Source organism: Artibeus jamaicensis, unplaced genomic scaffold, assembly GCF_021234435.1.
Source record: "Artibeus jamaicensis isolate MK-2021 breed Jamaican fruit bat unplaced genomic scaffold, CSHL_Jam_final scaffold_474, whole genome shotgun sequence".
Taxonomy (NCBI): domain Eukaryota; kingdom Metazoa; phylum Chordata; class Mammalia; order Chiroptera; family Phyllostomidae; genus Artibeus; species Artibeus jamaicensis.
The window spans coordinates 48,987,141-49,010,440 of NW_026522046.1; the positions used below are offsets into that span (position 1 = coordinate 48,987,141).

General features: G+C 53.2%; 2 protein-coding genes and 1 non-coding gene across 5 annotated transcripts in view; 1 reads left to right on the plus strand and 2 right to left on the minus strand.

Moving 5' to 3' along the window:
• Positions 1–9,725: 9,725 nt before the first annotated feature.
• On the minus strand, positions 9,726–9,888 carry LOC119061091 (U1 spliceosomal RNA). The gene has a single exon (XR_005084719.2). It is a non-coding gene; the product is annotated as a U1 spliceosomal RNA (small nuclear RNA).
• A 5,281-nt stretch (positions 9,889–15,169) lies between these two features.
• On the minus strand, positions 15,170–21,773 carry LOC119060958 (translation initiation factor IF-2-like). Its single transcript, XM_053657942.1, has 6 exons — positions 21,529–21,773; positions 20,953–21,431; positions 20,697–20,760; positions 16,561–16,674; positions 16,141–16,284; positions 15,170–15,908 (listed from the first exon to the last, which is right to left on the minus strand). The coding sequence occupies exons 1-6, from the start codon at positions 21,771–21,773 to the stop codon at positions 15,905–15,907; spliced, it is 1,050 nt and encodes a 349-aa protein (XP_053513917.1). The 3' UTR covers positions 15,170–15,904.
• The window catches only part of SCAF4 (SR-related CTD associated factor 4), a 53,899-nt gene continuing 51,979 nt past the window's right edge, over positions 21,381–23,300 (plus strand). For all 3 annotated transcript variants that reach the window (XM_037161310.2, XM_037161309.2, XM_037161311.2), the window contains exon 1: positions 21,381–21,801. In XM_037161310.2, coding sequence (XP_037017205.2) covers positions 21,772–21,801 — 30 coding nt within the window. In that variant the 5' untranslated portion in view covers positions 21,381–21,771. The remainder of the gene's footprint in view (positions 21,802–23,300) is intronic.

The following is a 23,300-nucleotide window of genomic DNA, read 5'->3' on the forward strand; positions in this document are numbered from 1 at the left end:
CGCAGCCGCAGAACCTGGAGGCCCCGGGCACAGGTGGCAGGTGGGCACAGGGGCTTAGATACCACCCCAGTGGGGTCCTGGGGGGCATCCAGGAGCCTCTCATTGGTGAACAAAGGCAGAGTGAAGGGGGGCCCCAGGATGTGCCTGCCGGTCACCATGGCCAGGCCCAGGCTGGACGTCGACAACTCAGTAAGGAGACAGACGGAGCAAGTGCAGAATATCCACAGGACAGAATCAGGTGCAGCAATAAAAAGACATTAACTAGATAGATCTGTGCGTGTGTGTGTGTGGTTAGTGCTCAAAAACTCGATGGAGAATGAAAAAAGGAAGCTTCAGAACAGGCGTTTAGTGTAGATCCTACTTCACGGACACGCACACTTGCTATGTCGTCTCCACGGAAAGTACATTTAAAGGCACATACGATTACAGACACGTTGAACCAACTCAGAGTCCGGAGGCTTTACTCGAAATAAATGACAGACTTATCCAGCACTCTTAGAGTCCGCAAGCTGGAAACACAGCTAAGCAAAAAGCCAGGACTGCTCGAAGAGGAAAGAAAAGTCAAAAGTTCTCACAGCGAAAAGCCCGCTCTTGAGACTGGGCAGTCCTGCGTCCCTCCCCGGGCACCTGGTCCAGGACGGCCACCAGCCAGGTGTCCGGCAGCGAGGATGATGGTGCCAGGTGGTCCAGTCACGTCAGGTGACCCGGATGTCAGGCGGCCTGGACACGTGAATGCTTTGGCGGGTAATGAGAGAGGGTCCTGGAGTGCAGACCCGCCCGCCCCAGGCTCTGGTGCAACACGGGAAAGTTCGAAGGGGTCCAAGTTTCCAGGCAAGAATGGAACCTTTCCTCGGGTTTCAGCCTTCATAATGTGGGTCATTTCGGCAGCCGCTCACAGTGCCTCAGCAAATGTATTCCCTACCTTCACTGTCCCCTCGGGCGTATGACACATACTTTTTCAGGGGGCCACAGGGATGCTCACCAAACTCGTAGCAGAAGGAGAGGATGCAGGGCCTGGGGAGGAACGACGGGACTTCCATTCCGTCTGCAATGTCTAATTTCTCATAGCAAAAGGGGGGCAAGCGAGTATGGTGTGGTTAACGCAGAGGTATCAGACTCATTTTCACCGGGGGCCACATCAGCCTCAAGGTTGCCTTCAAAGGACCGAATGTAATTTAGGACTGTGTAGATGTAATTACCCCTTAACTAGGGGCCAGGAGCTTGGCGCTGCTGCAGGGTAGAAACAAGGTGCCGGGTGGGATAAAACAAGGTGGAGGCCGGGTTCGGCCCGCAGGCCTTGTGTTTGCCACCTGTGGGTTAACTGGTGTCCACCGTGGTGGTGAGGAAAGGCGGCAGGAGGAGAGCTGGAAGGGGTCAGCCCCTCTCCTCTGGGTGACGGGCTCTGGACCACTCCCCAACCCACAGGCCTGTGAAGGGAGAGCACCTGCTACCTCCATCCCCCAGCTCCCTGCATCCTTCCCAGAGACGTTTCCTGCTGAGGCTGCAGGTAGGAAAAACCAGAGGACAGAGGAGAACCTAGAAATGCGTGGAAATAAGAAGCCAAGGGCAGAGGGAAGTCTGAGGAACCAGCCGCAGGTCCGAGGCTTAAGTTCCACGCAGTCTGGCATGTCTTCACCCCCCCATCCACCTCTTTATTCATTTGTTCACTCATTCATTCGTTCACTCGTGTGCTCATTCATTCGTTCAGCCAGTCCGTCTACAGCTGTGTCGGGCCTGCACTGTGTGCTGTGGACCCTGCAGAGCACGTCACATCGCCCCGTCCGAGGGGAGCCCCTGGCCAGGGCAGCGGACAGGCATCAGACAGCCCGTCATGGCGCAAGGTCAGGCTGCGGCGAGCACTACCAGGGAAGGCGAGTTTGAACAGACAGGAAAAGGCTGGCAGTGGGGCTGTTTCCTTCTGGGGGCGTCAGGGCAGGCCCCCCAGCAGCTGGCTCAGCCACCGAGGCTCTGATGAAAGGAGAGGGTTCCAGGCCGAGAATACAAGTGTCGAGCCCTCGAGGTGGGACCCCGAGAAGGAGTTCTGAGGAACCGGAGGTGCTGGCCCATGTGCGCTGGGAGGGGAATGACGGGAGAGGAGGAGAACAGTGACGCGGAGGCCGGGGACCTTTGTTGGCCGAGGTGAGGACTTCCCCGTCCTGTTGTGTTCAAGTGGGCCGGGAACCCCGGGAGAGTTTTAAGCAGGGAAAGGACCATGCGGTGCCAGCCAGGCCACCTGGCCCTCTGCGGGGTGCCCGGGCCAGAGGTCTCTGGGACTGGCGGCGGAGTCCTGATTGCCAAGGTGTCCAGTCTTCATGCACAGATCCTGGCTCACAGCCCCCCAAACTCTGGGACTCTCCCAAGTAGAAAGGGAGAGTCAGGTGTCTGTCGTTGGGTTAATGTGGTGTGTTTACTGGTTGCCGGGGAAACCCACCCTGGGAGGGGGGACTGAGTTCAGTCACCAGTGACTTAATCAATCACAACTGTGTGACAGAAGCCTCCACAAAAACCCAGGGGACAGTCCACTGGCCCTTTTTGGGGGGAGCATCCCCATGTCATCGTGCCCCCACGGAAGAGGCCAGAGGCCCCTCTGCTCAGGTCTGCCCGCTGCATCTCTTCACCTGCCTGTCGGATCCTGTATTTTCGTTTCCTTTGTAACAAATCGGTGGTGAGTAAATGGACGGATAGTCTTGAGTCCTGTGGGCCATTCTAACAAATTCATCAAACCCAGGGAAGGGCCATTAGAAACTCCAACCTGCAGCCAGGGGTTCAAAATCAGCGCTTGTGACTGGCATCTGCAGTGGCGGGGGTCTCGTGGGGCGGAGCCTGCGGAGTCCGGTTCCGCCTCCGGGTGCATTGGTGTCGGAACTGAGCTGCAGTTTTGAACACCCTGCTGGGTTCACCTGGCGATTGAGAACGGCTAGTTGGTGTAGGGAAGCTTCCACCTGCTAGAGCTGGGACCCAGCACCCCCTTTTCACCAGCCTGTTTTTCAGTCTTCTCCCTGGATGCAAGTCTTCTGCCCCCCTTCCCAGCTGTTGGCTCCATTTTTTATCAGGGGTCGACTCCCACTCTCTGCCCCCAGGACCCCCAGCTCTGAGCTGCACCCCTAACTGCTCCGTCTCTTGTCAGCTTCGGGCCCAGGGCCCCGACAAAGGGCCCATTTGCATCTCACCACCTCAGGAGAGAAAAACGGGGGATAGGTGCAATAAACAAACAACGGGGGGGGGGCAGGAAGCGCTGAAGCAGACAGAGAAGAGACAGCCAAACCAAGCCAGAATATGGCATCGCTGTGCCGGAAGTGCTGCTGTGGCGCAGACAGGTTTAGCCCAAGTTCAGTTTCGAAGACTCTGCATTATTTTTCAGCTGCACAGGGAGGGGACCCTCAGGGGAAGAGCCCCGCCCTTCGCTCTGCAGCAGCGGGTGCTCGAGGAGCGAAGAGGTGACTCGGGCAAGGTCACGGGCTGGGGAGAGTCAGGGCCCAGCTGTCCCCCTGCCCGGCGACCACCACCCAGGGCCTCCTTCCACAGCCCCCGGTTGTCTCCCGCAAAGACCCGGGACAGAGGGGACAGCAGTGAACTGGGCTCACACGGCTCTTCCCCTGGGGCAGACTCAGAAACCGATTAGAGGAACAGAAACCTGGGTAAGGTTCGCCCACCCATGGACAGCACTGGGGAGAAAGTCACACACTTAAAATAGAAGGAGAAGACGGTCTCTCGTGTGACTGAAAGAATTATTTTTAGGCGCATGAGTGAGAGGCTGCCTGTGCGAAGCCCCACTTGACTTAGAGCCGGCGCGGTCGCCTCGCGTCCGTCCATCTGTCTGTGGGCTGCCGTTGGGGAAGCCAGGAGCGCACCAAGCCCTGCGACCACACCGTCCTCTCCTTTGACCTCCACGGGGACCTGGGAGCACTGTCCCCAATCTGTCTGTACTAGTACCAAGGGTAAGCCTGGGGCTCAGAGGTTCAGTGACTCCTTAAGACCGCACAGCTGGTTTGATCCACGGCAGCTGGCAGCTGGGCTCTTTGTATTTCAAGGGACAGGGAAGGCAGGCGTGGAGTTGGGAAGACGTGGGGGGAGTTTGGACTTCGCCACTTCCCACAAAGAGCCAGCCCCTTAGACTCATCTGGAACACAGGGTCACACCATACCAGCCCGGGAGAGGACAGGGGGAAGGGAGGGGATGAGGGGGAGCAAAGAAAATGAGGGGGCCAGGAGGGGAGAAGCTCCGGCTCGGGGCCTGCCTCGGCAAGCCTCGGCTGTCACTGACGCACACGGCTTCCCGGCCTTCCTCTTGTGCTGCGGTCTTCCTCGGTCTTCCTCTCCACACCACGCGTGACTGAGAGACACAGCGGGCAGCTTTCTTTTCCAGGGCTCTCCCTCCCTCATTCACTGGTCCGGTTTCCTAATGAGAAAGATGTTGGCCCGGCGCAAGCAGAGAGAGATTCACTTCTAGAGAGAATCAGTGAGGGTCCCGGAGAGTAAATGCCAGGAAACGGCCAGCGCCCTGTTCGTACACACAGCAAATGTCGATGCGGTGTCCGCTGGAGCCGAACTTCAGGGAGAGCGTGGTGAGCAAGACCGGGACAGCCCTGGGCCCCAGGGAGCTGGCACTTAGAGAGAAGACAGGCATCGAGAAAGCCATTTGTGTCACCAATGTGACCATTAGCCTGTCTGAGCCACTGTAACAAAACGCCATGGGCCAGGGGGCTGATAACCAACAGAAGTTTATTTCTCACACTTCTGCAGGCCGAGGGGTCCAAGATCAAGGTGCTGGCAGCTCCGGTGCCTGGTGAGAACTCAGTTCCTGGTTCATAGATGTCTGTCTCGTTGTACCCTCTTGGCAGAAGGGGCGAGGGAGCACTCGGGGTCCCTTTCAGAAGGGCTCTGGTCCCACGACCTCATCACCACCACCCCGGAAGGCCCTCCTTCTAGCACGACCACCTCCAGGGGCAGAGCTCTAACACATGCATTTTGGGAGGACATGACCCTCAGGCCGGAGCACTGACTCACACACCTCTGGCCCGCTAGTTCTCCAGGGGTCAGACCGACAAACAGGCTCTCCCTCCGCTTCTTCCACTTGCCTGCGAGGCTGCGTCCAATTCAGTGAGTGTCTGATCTAAGTGGAGGGGGGAACCTAAGGCCTCCATGCTTCCTGCCAGTTCAGTGCGACTCACCCTCTGTGCTGAGAGCTACTCACATGGCCGCGTCTGGAGGTGGGGAGGGCAACTGGACAGTCGCCTTCCACACTCGGGGGCCATGAAACGGTGGGGGCCGGTGGGCCAGCTCCGCTGAGGTCAGAAAGAAGGCCAGATGTATCAGTGACTATACTCCAGGAAGACCGGTATAAAGATGCGGAAACACATCTTTACTGGGGGCTCTGGGGGCAGAGGAGAGAGCATGTCAGGCACATATTAACTTTGAGGATGAGGGACCCAGGTCACAGAAGTTCTAGATTTCCCTAAAGACACCTAGCTGGTAAGTCGTGATGGAAATATAGACCCCAGGTTTTTTAATTCTTATTTTTTTTAACTCTCACTGAAGAATATAGTGATTGATATTAGTGCAAGAAGAAGGGAGAAAGAGAGAGGCAGTCAGCTGCCTCCCATACGGATCTCAACCAGGGATTGAACCTGCAACCTTGGTGTATCGGGATGATGCTCCAACCAGCTGAGCCGCCCAGCCAGGGCCAGGTGTTCTCACTCTTCATCAAGTCCTTCCTCCGTGCCACAGCCTCACCTAAAACCCAGCGGGCCTCACTGCTCAGTGACTGACGCTGGCCGGGCCACTGTCCCTCGGAACAGGTCACGTCAGAGCCTCGGGGGCCCACTGGGATGGGGTGGCGGGGACACAGTGAGTAAGACAGAAGGGAGGAGGAGCAGATGACAACCTTCTTGGGCTGATGGCAGGGATCCGACTCCCGGGCCATCCCCGCGGTGGCCCCGCAGCGACCCGTTCAATCCTCACAAAAACTCCTGTGAGGCTGGCACTGCCGGTGTTGGCCCAGGTGCAGAGGACGAAGCTGGGCAACACACTCTGGCTCAGAGACTTAGTACGGGGCAGCCCCCGGGTTTGAACTCAGCATCCCGGCCCGGCGGTCTTGGCTCGTAGTCACTGCCTGACAGTGTCTTTAAGCCGACTCCCTGGTCTGGGTGAGAGAGGAGAGAGCAGCTGGCCCTGTGTGTGTCTGAGATGGAAGAACGCCACCATTAAGAGAAAAGAGCACAGACTAGCTTGCTCAGTCGTCTTGCCATTCCATGCAGCCGGGAGAAAGGAAACGTTCTCGCACACACATGCACGCACACACACGCACACACGACCTGTGTAGCAGCATCCACTCTTACTGAGTGTACATTTTGCTGCTTCCTATAGTTGGTCCACACAAGGGGAGGAAGAGGTGTTCTCCTGGCAGAGCCCCTCCACCCGCAGACACCGCTCCGACCCGCTGAGCCGCCCGGCCAGCCGGCCAGGTCTGCGTTTTTTCAGGTTGAACTCTTATCTGAAACCGGAAACTCTGTGAATAGCTTCAGATTAAGAAAAAAGTTAGCATTTCAATGATCTGTCATGAAAGTTGAAGACTGATGTTTTCAAAGAGTTTAAAAATACAGTGTAGTCTTTTCTATAAGTAAATCTCCATAAATATGAAACTTCAGATAGAGGCGCCTGAGAAACGATTTGCACTGTTTCTAATCAAGACATTATAAATAATGTTTAGAAGGCAATAATAAGACAGTGGGCTTTATCTTTAGCGATATATTTGGACACTCCTTAGGAGTTCGGTGTGACCAGCTCAGAAACCGCCTGGGAAACTCAGAACGCAGACAGGGCCGGCCCCTACTGCCCTCGAGGTGACGATGTTTCTTTGCCAAAGTCATGATTAGAGAAAAGTATCCAAGGAGTTGGGTTAACGAGGAAAGACTTTGTATTTATATTTTGCATGGGGGCCGGGAAAGGGAGGGGGGTTATTAATGAGCATGGTGTGTGGAGGGAGGAGAGACTGGGTGTGAAACCTTGCCCGGGCCGAGGCGGCAGCGACGCCGCTCTGGGAGAGCAGTCAGTGAAAATGCCCGAGAGAAGAAGTGCGAAATCTGACGATCTGAACAGTTTAGAAGCGATGTTGCTGGGGACAGCAGGACCTTCGGAACCACGCCTGGGGGAGACGGGCTGGCAGAGGGCGCCAGGATCATCTCCAGAAGCTGAAAGACAAGCTGCCAAAAATGACCTCTGAAAAGCAACTTTCACTGAAAGAATTAGAAGTGAGATAACTCTCAGTTTTAAACCATAAAACATCTGAACATTAAAAATGCATCAGGACACGGCCACAGGCCACTCCAGGTCACAGTGGCCCGTGCCCCGAGCTGCATGCCCAGGGGCAGCAGAACGGGCTCAACCTGCTCCGTATCTCCGTTCTTTTCAGAGCAGCTCCTCTTGGCACGGATTCAGAAGACAAATACCCAAGGTTAAGGGGGTGACAGGCAATCAGGAAAAAGTGGGGTGCTCACTGGTGAAACCCAGGGTCCAACCTGGGAACCACCCCGATCCAGGCAGCGTCTGGGGGTCGGGGGCACAGCACAAGACCTAGGCCTTTGCTCAGACTTTGATTGGACCTCGGGGGAAATCAATCACGCCCTCGATCTTAAGCGAGGGCCCCTGGTCCGAGGACAAGTTTGAGGAGGAAAGCGAGCCTCCTCCAACACGGAAGAGGTACACGACTCTGACACCGTAGCGCCAGGGCGGCCGGGAGCAGTATGCAAATGAGTATGTGTGGCTGTGCTCTGATAAAACTTTACTCACGGAAACTGGCACTGGGCCCCGTTGGGCCCACAGTATGCCAACCCCTGATCCAAAACACTGTACAAAAAAGTAACAAGTAATGCGCTTTCGTATAAAACACTTTTTCAAGCATAGCAGGCAAAAAAGAAAAAACCTAGATCAAAGCAGCACTGGTATTTGAGAAACACTTAAAACTGAGAATTAACCATGGTGGTGGTAGTAACAGGAAGAAAAAAAAAAAAGAACATGTTTATTTATTATTTAATGAATGCTTACACGGCGCTTACTAAGTTCCAGGCTCCGGCTCAAACACTTTGTACGTATTAGCTCGTTTAATTCCCAGAACAACCCCATATAACACTGTTATTTTCCCACCTCACAGATGAGGAAAGGAAGACAGGGAGACACCAAGTCACCTGCCCAAGATCTCAAAGCTGGTGACCAGGGAAGACGAGAGGTTAGGCGAGAACGTCACAGAACTGTCACCGAGACACGGGATGAAAATGCCCCTCCCACCACTGACTGGCCAGACAGACCTCTGCAGGTGCCAGTTTCCCCCAGAGAGTCCCCACGGTAGCGCTGCCCTCCCTCCCCACTGCATGGAGTTTCTGCCCCTCTCGAATGTGATTATGCATGGGGTTTTTCCCTGTTTCTAAAAATTGTTTAGTGACTTTTTAAGGGAGAGAAACATCGATTGGCTGTTCTGCTTACTTATGGATTCTTGGTTGACTCTTGCGTGTGCCCTGACTGGGACATACCTGCAACCTTGGCACAAGAGTGATACAGAGAGATCTGATGAGACCACTGGGGAGAAGCTGGGAGGGGCCGTGGGAGGAGTTTGCGGGGGCAACGGTAAAGAGTCTGGGACGGGATTGGCTGAGAAGTTGAATGTCCTGAGTGCCCGGAAATAGAAGGTTGGCTCTCTGGCCTGCAGGCTCTTCTGGCCGGGGGGGGGGGGGGGGGGGGGGACAGGGGGACGGGTGATGGTGCTGTAGCTGGTGGTGTTTCCCAGCGGGAGGGGTTTTGGGTGGGAAGGAACTCCGGGCACAGCCTGGGATCCGGCTGGCCTGGCAGAGGGTGGCAGCGTTGTTCTTCTCTGGGTGTTCCAGAGGGGATGGGCTCCGAGGCAGAAGCCTGCCATTCTTCCCAAATTGTGTAGCTTATGTTGTTTGAGTTTGTAAATTAACCCTATAGAAATGAGACAACTAAAATCAGGGGAATGATAGGAGAACCCAAGTATTAGAGTATAGCCTTAATTGATAGGCATAAGTGACTAATGCATGTGAAAAGCAGTTATTCCAAAATTGTGAAGCTTTTGAATACAGACACATCTGCTTCTAGAGCTTTGCCCAGAGGGCGCCGGTGGCAGGCAGCAGGACCGCACTTGCTGTCCAGTTATATGGGACAGCGCTGTAAGCAACTAAGCTACCCAGCCATTTTTTTCTTTCACATTTCATCTTAATTATGCATTCAAAGTGTTCTGTTACTTCCATTCACTCTGACAAAAGGTTGGTTACATTCAATATTCAGTTATCAAACAAGAGTAAACATACATAAAATACCAATTATGGAAGCACTGACATGCAAAGATGCTCACCAATAGACTTTTTTTCAATATGGAAATCAGCAATCAAAATAGGAAATGAAGTGTTTGTACTAGAACTGAAAGTCGTGAATGATCAGCGCGACCCTATCAGCCCTTGGGAACTCAGACAGTCAAACGTAAAACCTGCTTCTTCACCTCCCTGGGCTCCATAACGGTCTTTCACAGTTATGAATTAATCTGATTCTGACAATGATTGTTTTGCGGACTAGAAATCTAAGATTTGGAAAATCAAATGAACCTACCAAAGGTCATGTCACAAACCGGTACCCTGGACGCTTTCCAAGGCCAAGGATATGACGAGGTACATGTTACCTTCTTATTTCACTTGTACAAGTATTTTCTTCCTTTTATTTCCAGGGACAGTGCAAAGGCAGCCCCCCATGGCCACAACCCCTGCAGTCTGGGTTCCCACAGTTGGGGCACCTGCAGGGGTCAGCATGTCCAGAGTGCGGGCCTGACCCTCGCCCCTGGAAAACCACCTTCGTGATCACGGCCTGGCCCCTGCCAGGTAAGCACATGAGAGTGTTCTTTAGAACACACACTGAGGCTGTAATGGAGGCTTAATGGAGCCTCATCACTGGCGTTTCTTAGAACGGATCTGTCAACGTACTTCAGGTTTGGGTAAGCAAAGCACATCTCTTTCATCACAAAGACCACACATTTCAACCTCTCTTTAATGCGATCAATATTTATTTCCTTTCCCATCGTTTGTCACATTTGTTGTAGTGCCGTCTTAGTCAGCAGTCTTATCTCACGGGGACTATTACAAAGGAGCACCGATTCTGGAAGACGCCACTCGGAGCTACACATCCCGAACATTCTGTATTGGGTCGGTTAGGATACTTCCCATCACCAGTTGCAGAAAACCCAACTCACACTGCCTTCAACAGTAAGGAAATGTACTGACTGTCCTGACCCCAAGAAGCAGGGCAGGCTTCAGGGCTGGTTTCATCCAGCAGATCCAGCTCCGCTTCTCGAGGTTTCTCTCGGTTCTGCTCCCGGGCCCATGGCAGCCTCGTCCTCAGGTTGACACCAAGATCATCCCATGTAGAAGATGCTGCTGGTTTGCTTTCTACAGTTCTCTGGAGTGTGAGGAACTTTCCCCCAGAATCTCCCAGAACTCATCATCTTGCACCTCATGAGACCAAAATGTGTCAGGTGCCTATTTCTAAACCGGCCTTTGAAGTCAGAGCAATGTCCTGTGCTCCGTGGCTCGGGCCTGAGTTTCTGAACAAACCACTGGCAAAACGGTGGGTGGGGCGATTACATTATTAAACTGGGCTTGGACCAAGGACAAGCTACCTTCAGAGGTGGGATTCTTCTTCTTAGTCTCAGAGTCGTTAAACAAAAGGAGGGCGCAATGGATCGGGAAAAGTGTTCGTCGTTGCTTTTGGCTGAAAAACCTCTGAATCTCTTCCTTTTAAGTTTGGGATAAAAATTTAGATTTATGCTCCCCAATTATAAACACTGGTAGAAAGCAAACTCTACTTCCTGTTACTGATACTGAAAAGCAAATCTGCAACTTCCCAGCTAGGGTGCAGGCAAGTAACCTTCACTTCACCGAATGAACACCCTACCCCAAAACCCTGACACCATTTTTAAAAAACTTGAAAATAGGACTTCCGGCCAAGATGGAGGTGTAGGTAGAAACACTGTGCCTCCTCGCATAACCAAAATTAAGGACAACAAAGATTTAGAAACAAAAACACAACTAAAACAGACAGAAAGTTGAACTGTACCAAAGTCCGACAACAACGAACCATGCATCCAGACCAACAAGAGGGGTGGAGTCATTGGCCCAAGGAGAGGGGTTGTGGTTGGCAGACCTGGGTGCAGGGAGGAAATGAGCAGAGCGTGCGAGGCAGTTGGCTGACCACGGTCACACATTCACATGCAGATAAACCAGGTAAAAATGGGCAGCAAGACAGACTGCGCGACCCAGGGCCCCAGCGATGAGAAATAAAGCCTAAAAGAACCGACTGAAAAGGTGCCAGGAGAGACTCCCAGACTCACAGGAGAGTTCATTAGAGACACACAGGGTGCTAGAACATACACAAACCCACCCACCCAGGAACCAGCACTAGAAGGTCTCAGTTTGCTTGGCGAAAGCAGCAGAGGAGACCAAAGTCCGAGAGAGAGCGGAACAAGCACCATTTCTCCCTCTCTGACCCCGCCCCCACACATAGCCTCACAGCCCAGCAAATGGGTCACCCCACCCTGGTGAACACCTAAGGCTCCACCCCTCATACATAACAGGTGCGACAAGACCAAAAAAAAATATGGCTGAAACAGAAGAACCAGTCAAAGCTCCAGAGCCAATACTTTTAAGCTACCAAGAGATAGCCAACCTATCAGATGCACAGTTCAAAACACTGGTGATCAGGATGCTCACAGAACTGGTTTATTTTGGTCACAAATTAGATTAAAAACTGAAGGCTACACTAAGTGAAATGAAGGAAAATGCACAGGGAAACAATAGTGATGGGAAGAAAACTGGGATTCAAATCAATGGAGTGGGCCAGAAGGAAGAAAGAAACAACCAAACAGAAAAGAATGAAGAAACAAGAATTCAGAAAAAAAAAAAATGAGGGGAAGCTTAGGAACCTCCAGGACATCTTTAAACTTTCCAACATCTGAATTATAGGGGTACCAGAAGGAGAAGAGGAAGAACAACAAGTGGAAAAGTTATTTGAACAAATAGTAAAGGAGAACTTCCCCAATCTGGCACAGGAAATAGACCTCCAGGAAGTCCAGGAAGTCCAGGAAGCTCAGAGAGTCCCAAAGAAGTTGAACCCAAAGAGGAATACACCAAGGCACGTCATAATTACATTACCCAGGATTAAAATGAAGGAGAGAATACTAGAAACAGCAAGAGATAAGGGGATAAGAGATAAGAGTAACCTATGAAGGAGTTCCCATCAGACTGTCAGCTGATTTCTCAAAAGAGACCTCACAAGCAGGAAAGGGCTGGAAAGAAGTATTCCAAGTCATGAAATGCAAGGCCCTACATCCAAGATTGCTCTATCCAGCAAAGCTTTCATTTAGAATGGAAGGGCAGATAAAGTGCTTCTCAGATAAGGTCAAGTTAAAAAGACTTCATCATTACCAAGCCCTTATTATATGAAATGTTAAAGGGACTTATCTAAAAAAAGAAGATAAAAAAGATGAACAGTGAAAGGACAGCAAACTCACAGTTATTAACAACCACACCTAAAACAAAAGCAAACTAAGTGGATAGCTAGATCAGGAGCAGAACCATAGAAATGAAGATCACATGGAGGGTTAACAACAGGGGAGTTGGGAGGAGAAGGGAGGAGAAGGTACAGAGAATAAGTAGCATAGACAGTGGGGAGAAAATAGACAGGGGGAGGGCAAGGGTAGAGTGGGAAATGTAGAAGCTAAAGACCTTATGACACATGGACATGAACTAAAGGCAGGGAATGTGGGTGGGAGAGGGTGTGCAGGGTGGAGGGGAATGAAGGGGGGAAATGGGACAACTGTAATGGCATAATCAATAAAATATATTATTAAAAATAAACACACATTAAAAAACTGGAAAATATAGAAATAAAAACTTTTCAGATATTGGACAAAAGGCAAATTACTGACAGAGGAACAAATATAGAATTATTGGGCTGGCTGGCATAGCTCAGCGGATTGAGCAAAGGCCTGTGAACCAAAGGATCGCAGTTCGATTCCCACTCAGGGCATATGCCTGGGTTGCAGGCCAGTTCCCAGCAGGGGGCACACGAGAGGCAACCATACATTGATGTTTCTGTCCCTCTCCCCTTCCCCTCTAAAGATAAATAAATAAAATCTTAATATATATATATATATATATATATATATCGAATTATCAAGACTTCTCATAAGAAACTATGCAAGCCAGAAAGCACACTTGAAGTGCTGAGCAAAACCCCTGTCAATTTAGTATTCTACACCCACAGAAAATATCTGTAAAAAATAGGGGTGAATACAGACTCTTTGGCATAAAACCGGAGCGATGTCACAGACAGCAGACTCGCTCTGTAAGAAACACTAAACAAATGTCCTCAGGGAGCAGGAAATTGACACCAGGTAGAAAGTTGGGTCTATTAAAAAAAAAAAAAAAAGGGAATGAAGAGCATTGGAAATGTTAAGTATTTGGCAAAATACAAAAAGCATTACCTTGTTTTTTAAATGCCTTTAAAAGAAAAATGATTGTCTAAAGCAAAAACAAAGCTAATGAGTGATGGGCTGATAAAACACATGCAGAAGTAAAATACAGGAGAACAACAAGCGCATAACTGGAGAGGGCACCGATCGGGCAGAGGTGAGAGGGTGGGAACCCAGATCATGCGAAGACTCATCCCCAGGATGTCGGACAGAGCGGATTTCGGGACAAGGAGCAGGAACCGCAGGGGAGGGAGGGAGCTCTCCCAACGGTAACAGGATTGACTCATTAAAGAGAAATTTATTCACCCAATAACAATAATTCAAAACACATGAAACAATGGCGGGCGGAACTGGAAGGAGAAGCAGATGGATCCACAATCACAACAGGAGACGTGGTCTCCTCTCTGAGTAACTGCCAGACCGAGTGGACAGAAAAGGGAGAGAGAAGGGGTTGCTTGGCGCTGCCCACCCTCCTGGCCCGGCCAACACCAACAGCACCTCCCACCGCAGGACAGCGAGACAAATAACGCGACTGTCAAGTGTGTAAGGAATAGTCATCCAGACCAGCGACAGGCGGAGCCATGAGATGAGTCTCAATAAATTTTAAATAATTGAAATCGTACCAAGTACAACCTCTAACTGCAGTGAAGTTAAATTACGAAGCAACAGAAAGACACTTGAGAAATTTCTAAGTATTTGAAATTTAACAATACATTTCTACATAACTCATGGATAAAAGAAGAAATCACAAGGGAAATTATAAAATAGATTTACTAAATAGAAATGGAAGCACAACACATCAAAATTTTAAGAGGGAAGTTGTAAGTTTTAAATGCTTACATTACAAAAGAAAAACATCTCCAATCAATGATTTTAGCTTTCACTTTAAGAAACTAGAAAATGAACAGCAAATTAAACACAAAGCAAGCAGAAGAAAGGAAATAACAAAGAGTGAAAGTCGGTGAACCAGAAAGGACGCAAACAACACAGTGAATCACCAAAAGTAAAGGCTGTGCCTCTGGAAAGATCAACATACGAGATGAACCTGTAACTGTACTGTAGTACGAGGAAACCATAAAGACAACACAGAAACTACCAACATGAGGAATAAAAGAGGAGGTGTGACCATGGCCTTGAAAAGAACAAGAAGGGACTGTTGTGAAAAACAGTCAATAAGTCGTTAACCTTTCAATAGACAAATTTCTCAGAAAACGAAGGTTATCAAAGGTTATCAACAGAGAGTCCGTAGGAAGGTGACGAAATCAGGAGGCTGGAGGGACAGGAGACAGGGCAGGAGCCTCGGCGTCCAGCGGCTGCGTCCAGCGGCTGCGTCCAGCGGCAGCAAAGGCAGGGAAGTGCATTCTCCCGAGAGACTCCAGGAGGGAGGCGGCCGGCTGACGGCTTGCTCTTAGACTCCTCCCACCAGAACTACAAGAGGCCAAGTTTGTGTTATTTAAAACAAACAAAGAAACAAACCAAAAAACTGACTCAAGAAATAAAATACCAGAAGAGCCCTATATACATTTTTAAAACTGAATTATTAAAACCCTTCTATAATGAAAATCTTAGGCCCAGATGAGTTCACTGGTGAACTCTAACAAAATCTTAAGGAAGAAATACTCTCAATTCTACACAAATGCCTTCAGAAAATGGAGAAGGAAATATTTCTTAACCCATTGGATGAGGACAGACGACTCCGACAGCAGAACCATCACAAGAAAAGGAAACGACAGATCAGTATCACTCAGGAGGAAACGCTCTTGACAAAATCCTTGCAAACGGAATCCAGTGACGTGTAAGAAGGGTACTCTAAGACCAGTGGGGTTTATTCAGGAATGCTGGCAGGCTGGTCAAACATTCAAAAACTGATCAATGTGATTCCCCATATTAACAGAATAAAAGAACCAGACGAATAGCTCAGTAGACACGAAAACAACATCTGACAAAATTCGACACCCACCCACGATTTATTTTTTTAGGACTTTATTTATTTATTTTTAGAGAGCGGGGAAGAGAGGAAGAAAGAAAGGGAGAGAAACATCAGTGTGTGGTTGCCTCTCGAGCGCCCCCCACTGGGGACCTGCCCCCAACCCAGGCATGTGCCCTGACTGGGAATTGAACTGGTGACCCTTTGGTTCACAGTCTGGCACTCAGTCCACTAAGCTGCACCAGCCTGGGCCCATCCACGATTTAAAAGGAAAAAAAAAAAAAAAAAGAACAAAACCGCTCAAGACACCAGTGGCAGGGGACTTCCTGACCGGTCCAACAGCCTGGGGCTCTCAGCCTGAGCAGCGGCAAAGGCTGTCTAGCCCGGAGACAACACATGCGACCCCGGTGTCCACTCTCACCACTCCCGGTCAACACCGCACTGGAGGGCTCATCTGCACAGATAAGAAAACAGCAGGCTAGAAAAAAGTAAAACTCTATTCAGATAAGACATGATTGCATGCTGATGGCCACTGTGCGTCTGAAAATGTGCCCAACGCCGACGCAGAGGCTAAACCCGAGAACCTCAGTAGGGGGCGCTCTCTGCGCCTGTGCACCTCGGTGTCCGGCCTGTCCCGCCTGCCCGGCCTGTCCCGCCTGCCCGGCCTGTCCGGTCTGCCCACCCACCCGGGTCCTCGGCGGCTGCCCGCCTTTATTCTGGGAGTGACGAATGAACACTCGATCGGGCTGTTCAGTCTCGGAAGGTGACAGGTCACTTCAGTAGAGGCTTGAGTTTCATACCTCCGATTTTGAAGAAAGAACCTTAGAGCCCTGTGCTTAAGTAAGACAAGAAACAGCCCGGAGAAACCGTTTTCCTTTGCTAGCTTCTTGCAGTGGTTCGTGTTCTAGGCCAGCTTGCCTGGCCACGGAACTGCCCAACCATGAGTCGCTTCTGCGAAGGGGTGGCTGGGTGAGATGGGCTGGACCGCAGGACCCAGGGAAGCAGACCACCCTCTGCAGGGCCGGTGGCCCACGTCTGACCGCTGAGGGCCCCAGTGCAACAGGGCGTGGCGAAAGGAGGAGTTAGCTCCTGTCCTCCTGCCTCACCGGTTGAGCTGCGCCATCTCACTGCACCTCCTGCCCTCGGGCTTCGACTCCCAACACTGGCTTCCCTGGTCCTCCCGTCTCCTGCCAGGCACTGGCCACCAGCTCTCGATTCTCCTGATTCTCCAACGGCAGAGGGCAGATTTAACCTGTATGTAAGTCTCCACATATATAACTGCATATAATATACATACACATATGTAAATGGGGTACATAGAAGAATATATATATTTCCATCCTCATGGTCTGTGTCTCTGCAGAGCCCTGACCAGCACCCCCTCCTGTGCTCACTCACATGCTGTTGCTGTAGCCAAGGCTACCTGTCCAAAGCCCTTCAGGTTTGCTGCACAAACCTGAGTCCTTTCTTTTTTTCTTTTCCTTCCTTCCTTCCTTCCTTCCTTCCTTCCTTCCTTCCTTCCTTCCTTCCTTCCTTCCTTCCTTCCTTCCTTCTTTCTTTTCCCTTTCTCTCTCTCTTTTGGAGCTTACTCTTTCTGGCTACAGAAGTAATACATGCTTTCTTCGGGGGGTGTAGAAAGTGCTGAAAAATTAGAAAGAGAATGAAAAGTCCCTAAAGTCCCATCAGCTCAGTGGGCACTGAGCTCCACCCGGTTCCCGGCAGCCTCCTCGTCTGCACCACCGTCTCGGCCCCGGCAGCACAGAGGGAGACGGAGGCTGGCACGGGGAATTCCCGGTGGGTGCTGGGGAATGCAGCCGTACACCGGGAGATTTCAGATGCAGAAGGGGGCAGGCGGAAGGGCACAGGGGGTCAGGTGAGTGCTCAGGGAGGGGAGGAGGCTGCCCAGGGGGACAAGAGGGGTCTTGTGCAGTGTCATAGTTTATACTCGCCCCAGGAAGCACCAGGACGAAGCATGAGAAAGACCCTGGCTACTCTAGAATTCACACCTATGGATGGTTCACGCTGGACCTGGCGGAGGTGAGACGTGTCCTCTCTGTAGTTACTCTCTACTCCCGTCCGTGGACCGTAGCCAGCACATCTTCCAAGAGAATGGAGTCACATGTGAAAGGCACGGAATTAACAAGCGTTTTTTAAAATTTTAATTCGTTGATTTTAGAGAAAGAGAAAGGGAGAGAGAAAGGAGAGAGGCAAACATCAATTTGTCGTTGTACCTGTTCATGCGTCCTTGGCTGACTCTTGTAGGTGCTGACGGGGGACTGAACCTGCAGCCGTGGCGCCCCGGGACGACTCTAACCAACTGAGCTAGCCAGCCGGGGCGTTAGTTAACAAGAATGTTACTTGTTGAATGTCATCTTTGCTTTCCTCGGGATTTCATCTACTCTTTTTAAAAAACGGGTTTGTTTGGAATGACTCTTCAACCCACATATGTCTTCACACCCACGTTATGAACACACAGTCTGTTTAGACCCTTGTCCTTTGAGAGAATGAAATGTCCTGCTGATTTTTATCAGCCACTTGCACTTACGGTCGCCTGGCCATCTTTTTAACAGGCTGCATTCCTCTGCTTCTACGGCTGCTCACTTTCAAAGCACAGCCCTGCAGAGTTTTTGTCATTTGCCCAAAACTTCCTATTAGAGCATGTGACTTGTCTGCCTGAAGAGCTAGAGACCAAAGTCCAGCAGTAGCTGTGCAGAGGTGCAGCAAGTGTCCCAGGGCAGCTAGCAATGATGCTGCCAGGTAGCTCAGCTGGTTAGAGCACCTGCCCAATACACTAAGGCTTCAGGTTCAATCCCCAGTCAGGGCACATACAAGAGGCAACCAAGTGGAACAACAAATCAATGTTTCCCTCTCTTCCTCTCCCTCCCTTCCTCTCCCTCCCTTCCTCTCTCTCTCTCAAATCAATTTAAAAACAAGCAAAAGAGAGGTGATGCTGCCATCTTCTGAACAGAAAAACGGTAGAAAGCCCTGAGTAGGGCTATTCCTTGCTAATAACATGCATTCCCCAAACGACTTGCTTAAAAGACCTCCCAAGCATGATCGACATAAAAACCAACCCTATCCAGAAAAGAACCTCCAAAATTATCCACTTCAAACACAAGGATCGTACAAGGCACATCTCGTTCCCTGTCCACTCAACTCTCAGTAGGACGGCACATGGAACACGTCCCCCTTCACTTGACCCCAGGGCCACACAAAGCCCGACAGCGGTAGGCGTCAAGCCTCCCATGCAAACTGTTCGAAGCCCCCATCACCACCTCCCGCCCAGCCCCTTTCCCAGCCCAGCATCAGAGCGCAGCCGTTCTTAGCCAAATCCGTTTCCCCCTTCACAGGAGGGGAGACGCCGGCATATGTGAATTGGGGGAGAAGGACCCAATTCGGCTTTGTGCATCCAGGTGGAAGCCTCCCTGCTGTTCACAGAAGGGAGGCGGAAGGTGGGGGGGCGAGTCAGATCACAGCAACACAAGGTCAACTGTGCCTGGGCCGGGTCCAAGAGGAGTTGTTCTGGCCGGAGAGGAGCGGGCAGCTTTCGGCATGGTGACTGGCATGCAGGAGGTGCTGGGCACATGGCTGGTGACTAAAAGGAGCTGATGTCTGAGTGTCAGCTAGGTGCCAAACAGGCCTGCCCGGCTGGAGGAGCAGAAAGGGGCTGTCCACGAGAGCAAAGCCTGGCCTGTGTCAGGTCCCAGCCCTGTCCAGGGAATGGCAAGACTTGGGTTGTGCCCTGGGAAGAGGTTGGAAACAGGATGCAAGATCTCAGACAAATGGCAGACAGCGAATTATGCAGAAAGGCAAGGTCGACCCATGAAAACCTGCACTTTCTGATGCAATGTCAGTGCACCTACAGATGAGAAGTGAAATGGGTTCTCAAAAACATAATGGCAGTTTTGCTGGAGATAAGAAGGCATCGATATGAAGTAGATGATGGGTAGGTCTAGAGAGAATATTTGGGATCTACTCTGTTGCTCTGATAATTAAGAGTGCATTCGTCTTATCTTGAAAGAAACAAGCACCCCCGCATCACACAGCTCTTGCCCTTACACACTGCCTTCCTGGCCAGGTTTCTGCAACGTGCCTCCTGCCGCCTTCCCGAGAGCACTTGGCTTCTGCTCCTGTACTCCACCCAGCGTACCTGCTGGGCCTTCCCTTGCTAACAGTCTACCTTCAGCATGGAAGGGGCTGACTGCTTCTCTGGTGCCCTTCCTCTTCCTGCCTCTTACCCCTCACACACCTATGTTCCCTGTGTTTCAGCCCCTGCCATACCAGCTGTGTGCTAATGACTCCCAGATCTGTACCGCCTCTCAGCCAGCCATCCGGATTCCACCTGTGTTTACCCAACTACCTCCTAGACATCCTCACTTATTTGCCCCAGGGGCAGCTCAAATTCCATAGGTCCCAGAAGGAAGTCATTTAATTCACTTTACTTAACCGAATGGGGCCTCACTTCCTCAAATGTAACACAGGGGTATTACTAATAGGCACCTCACACAGAAGCCCGTTACGGAGATTAAATAACACAGAGTAGCATGTCAGATAGACCCTGGCACATGTGAACCATCTACGAGTATTAAACACCATCCTGTTCCCTCACACCCATTCCCTCCTCCCCCTGGATCCCCTACATTGACTTATAAACCCAACCATCCACATCATTTAAACCAGAACCTGGACCATCTTTCTTGAAGCCTCACTCTTCCTTAATCTCACAGCCCCTTTCCCACTTCTTAAATATCTGACCTTGTCTCTCCTTCTTAGCTCCAGGGACTTAGCCCCCAGCACATCCCCAGGACTAGGGCTATTCCTTCCCTGACCCCACTCTTGTTACTACTCCACTCCTCTCTTCTGAAAGGACACATTGCATGACACCACCCCCCTTATAAGCTTTCAGTGGCTCCCCACTACTTTGGGGACAAAATCCAAACTCCTTGGAATGGCCCCGAGGCCCTTCAGGACCCGGTTTCCTCGCTCCTTCCAGGTCCACATCACAGCCCAGGCTCCAGCCGGTCCTCCCCGGGGAGGCTGATGCCACCGTTCTCATCGAGCTCAAGATGGAACAGCTTCTCCCAGTGCTGCTGCTGCCAGATGCGGCTCAGGTGCCACTTCCTCCGGCCTTACTGGGCTTTTAGTTGGATGATGCCTTTCTTCTTAGTTCCCCAGGGGCTGTGCCCTAACACTTAACATGCTTCAGTAATTATCTGCTCATTTGCCTATCCTCTCCACTAACCTGGGTTGTCCGAAGGCAGAAAAATGATCTTTTATTTCCATGTGCCGAGAACCCAGCCCAGCGCCTGGAAGACAGTAAATACTCAGGGGAAGTGAATCGGGGCAGCCTTTCCATCAAAAAAGAAACGAGGTGGCCTGGGGAGGCGATATCAGGGTTTAGCAAGTCCACCCCTCCCATGGCACAAGGCTGTTCCACGGAACAAGGGTTCCTTTGGGCCCGTGTGTCCTTCTCCGCACTTCAGCTCGCAAAGACTAACCCGCACAACTGCGACACACACGGGGCTGCGCAGCAGAGGCTGCGGGGGAGCCGGCACGAGCACGTCCACGAGCCGGGTGAAGTCCTTTGTTCCCGGCTCCGCGCCCGCAGGACCGGGCCAGGCGCAGGACCAGCACGGACGGAATGGCACTCGGAAATAGCCCGGGGGACGCTGCAGGGTTCAGGGGCCAGCCTCCGGGAGCTGCAACCCGCGACTTCCGGCGACCGCACGGGACGCGGGCTCTAGGCTGGGACCCCTCCCAGGCCCGCGGCGGCGGGCGGGAAAGCTCCCAGCTCGCTCGCGTTCCGCGCCCGCCGCCTGGCGCGCAGGACGGGGCGGGGCCGGCGTGCACGGGGACGGGGCCGACGCGGCGGGGCGGGGCCGGCGCGGGCACCGGAAGCGCTGGGAGGCCCGAGCCGTCCCAGGGTGCCCCGCGCGGCGTGGACTCGGGCCGCTGCCGCCATCCCGCTGGCGAGAAGCTGAGAGAGGCCGCCCGCTCGCCGGCCGGGCTCGTGTGGCCAGTGCGTGAGGGCGCGGGGGCCGTGTCAGCGAGACGCAAAGCGCAGCCGCCGCCACCGAACGGACATGTTAGGGCGCAGCGCCGCCGCCTCTTGTTCCTCAGCCCCCGAACGGCACTGAGAGGGGCCCGCCGCCGCCGCCCGCCCCGCCGCCCCGCTTCCTGCCCGGCCCCCGGCCCCGGGCCCCGCCGCCGTCGCCGCCCGCTCCGGTCCCGCCCCCGCCCGGCCGGGCCGCGGCCCCGCTCCGCCCTGCGCGATTCTATGTAACCGGCGGGCCCGGAGCCGCCGCCGCAGCGCGAACATGGACGCCGTCAACGCCTTCAACCAGGAGGTGAGGGGGCGCGGGCCGGCGCCGGCTCTCCCGCGCGGCGGGCTTGAAGCTGGGCTCGGGCGGGGACGCTTCCTGCTCCGGTTCCGGCGGCCGGGCCCGCGCGGCGGCCTGCGGCCCGGGAGGTGGCAGCGGCCGCGGGGCCGACCCCTCCCCTCCCCCACGCCGGGCGACGACCTCGGCCGCGTCCCCGGCCGCGGGGGCCCCTCGTCCGGCCGCTCGGCCGCAGCCCCACTGGTGGCCTCGGGAGCCAGGGACTGCCCGCGTCCGGGACCGGAGAGCGGTGCGTGGGGGGCGGGGCGGGAGCGTCCGCCGGTCCCGACTCCCGCTACCGGGCCGCGGCCGCTGGACTCTGATCCCAGGCGGTTGGCGCCCGGAGCCGGTTGGTAGCGAGCCGGTCCGACCCGGGACTCGCGCACGTGGGAAGTGGGGTTGGTAAGTGGAGTTTGTACACGACGGGGGTGCTCCTCGTCACTGCCGGTCGCGCACGGCGCCCCCGGGGGCTCCGAGCCCGGCGAGACACCTGAGAAGTTGAATGAGCGACCCGAGCCCGCGGGAGAACGGCCTCGGCGCACCGTTCTCCCCCCCTCCCCCTCCACCGGCCTTACCCCGCGGAGACCCCCCTGCCGGTCCCGGAGCCGCGGCGACCCACGAGCTCCACTTTCCCTCCAGTTCCTGCGGACGCGGCGCGGCCCGCGCAATGGTGGGTCGGAGCCTTGGGGGCAGGGCGCCCGGCCCGGGTGATTTAAAACGCTGTCCCGGCGTGGGGACCATTGTCATGAGTTGGGGTGGATAGTCTTCCTTTTGCAAATGCTGGAGACAGAGCCGGTATGTAAAAAGCCAGCTGCAGCGGTTGTGGGTGTCTTGATGGGGCGCTCAAAACTTGCTGCCTCTCACGAGATTTTGCGGGGTTCCTCCCATCGCACTTCCGATATGCGGGGCGAGCTGTCCGCGGGGCCCGGGAGCCGAGCCCGGGAAACGGTGCGTCTCCGACTGGGGACCTGGAGGTGTCCCAGTGGCCGCGGGCCCGCCGTCCGACGTTGCTGGCCAAGTTCAGCAGTGGCAGCTTTCGGTCTGGGGAAGTGGCTCCTGTTTGACCTTTTTATTCTTCAGTTACAGCTGACGTTCAGGGTCGGGTTGGTTTGGGGCAGGCAGTGTCGTGGCTCCACATTTATGCTCCTTAGGCAGAGACCGCGCCGCGGGGTGACTGGGCTGTTGTTCCGGCCAGTACTGTGGCTGCGGCTCCGCGGGCTCGGCTCCTGGGCAGAGTTGCTGGCTGGTTGCCCCCCGCCCCTCCCTGGGGCAGGGACTGGCAGGTGCGGTGCAAGGAGTGAGTTTGTACGAGTGGCTCAACCGTGGCTTAAAGGTTCCGAGTACACTTCTTTCCCGAGATAAAAACAATGAATTGTTGTTACTTTGAAAGGACATTTATTAAAGCGGTGGACAAGGAAACAGGAAGGGTTTAGGGTGGGAGAAGCAAGCAAGGGGACAGCTGCCCCCTG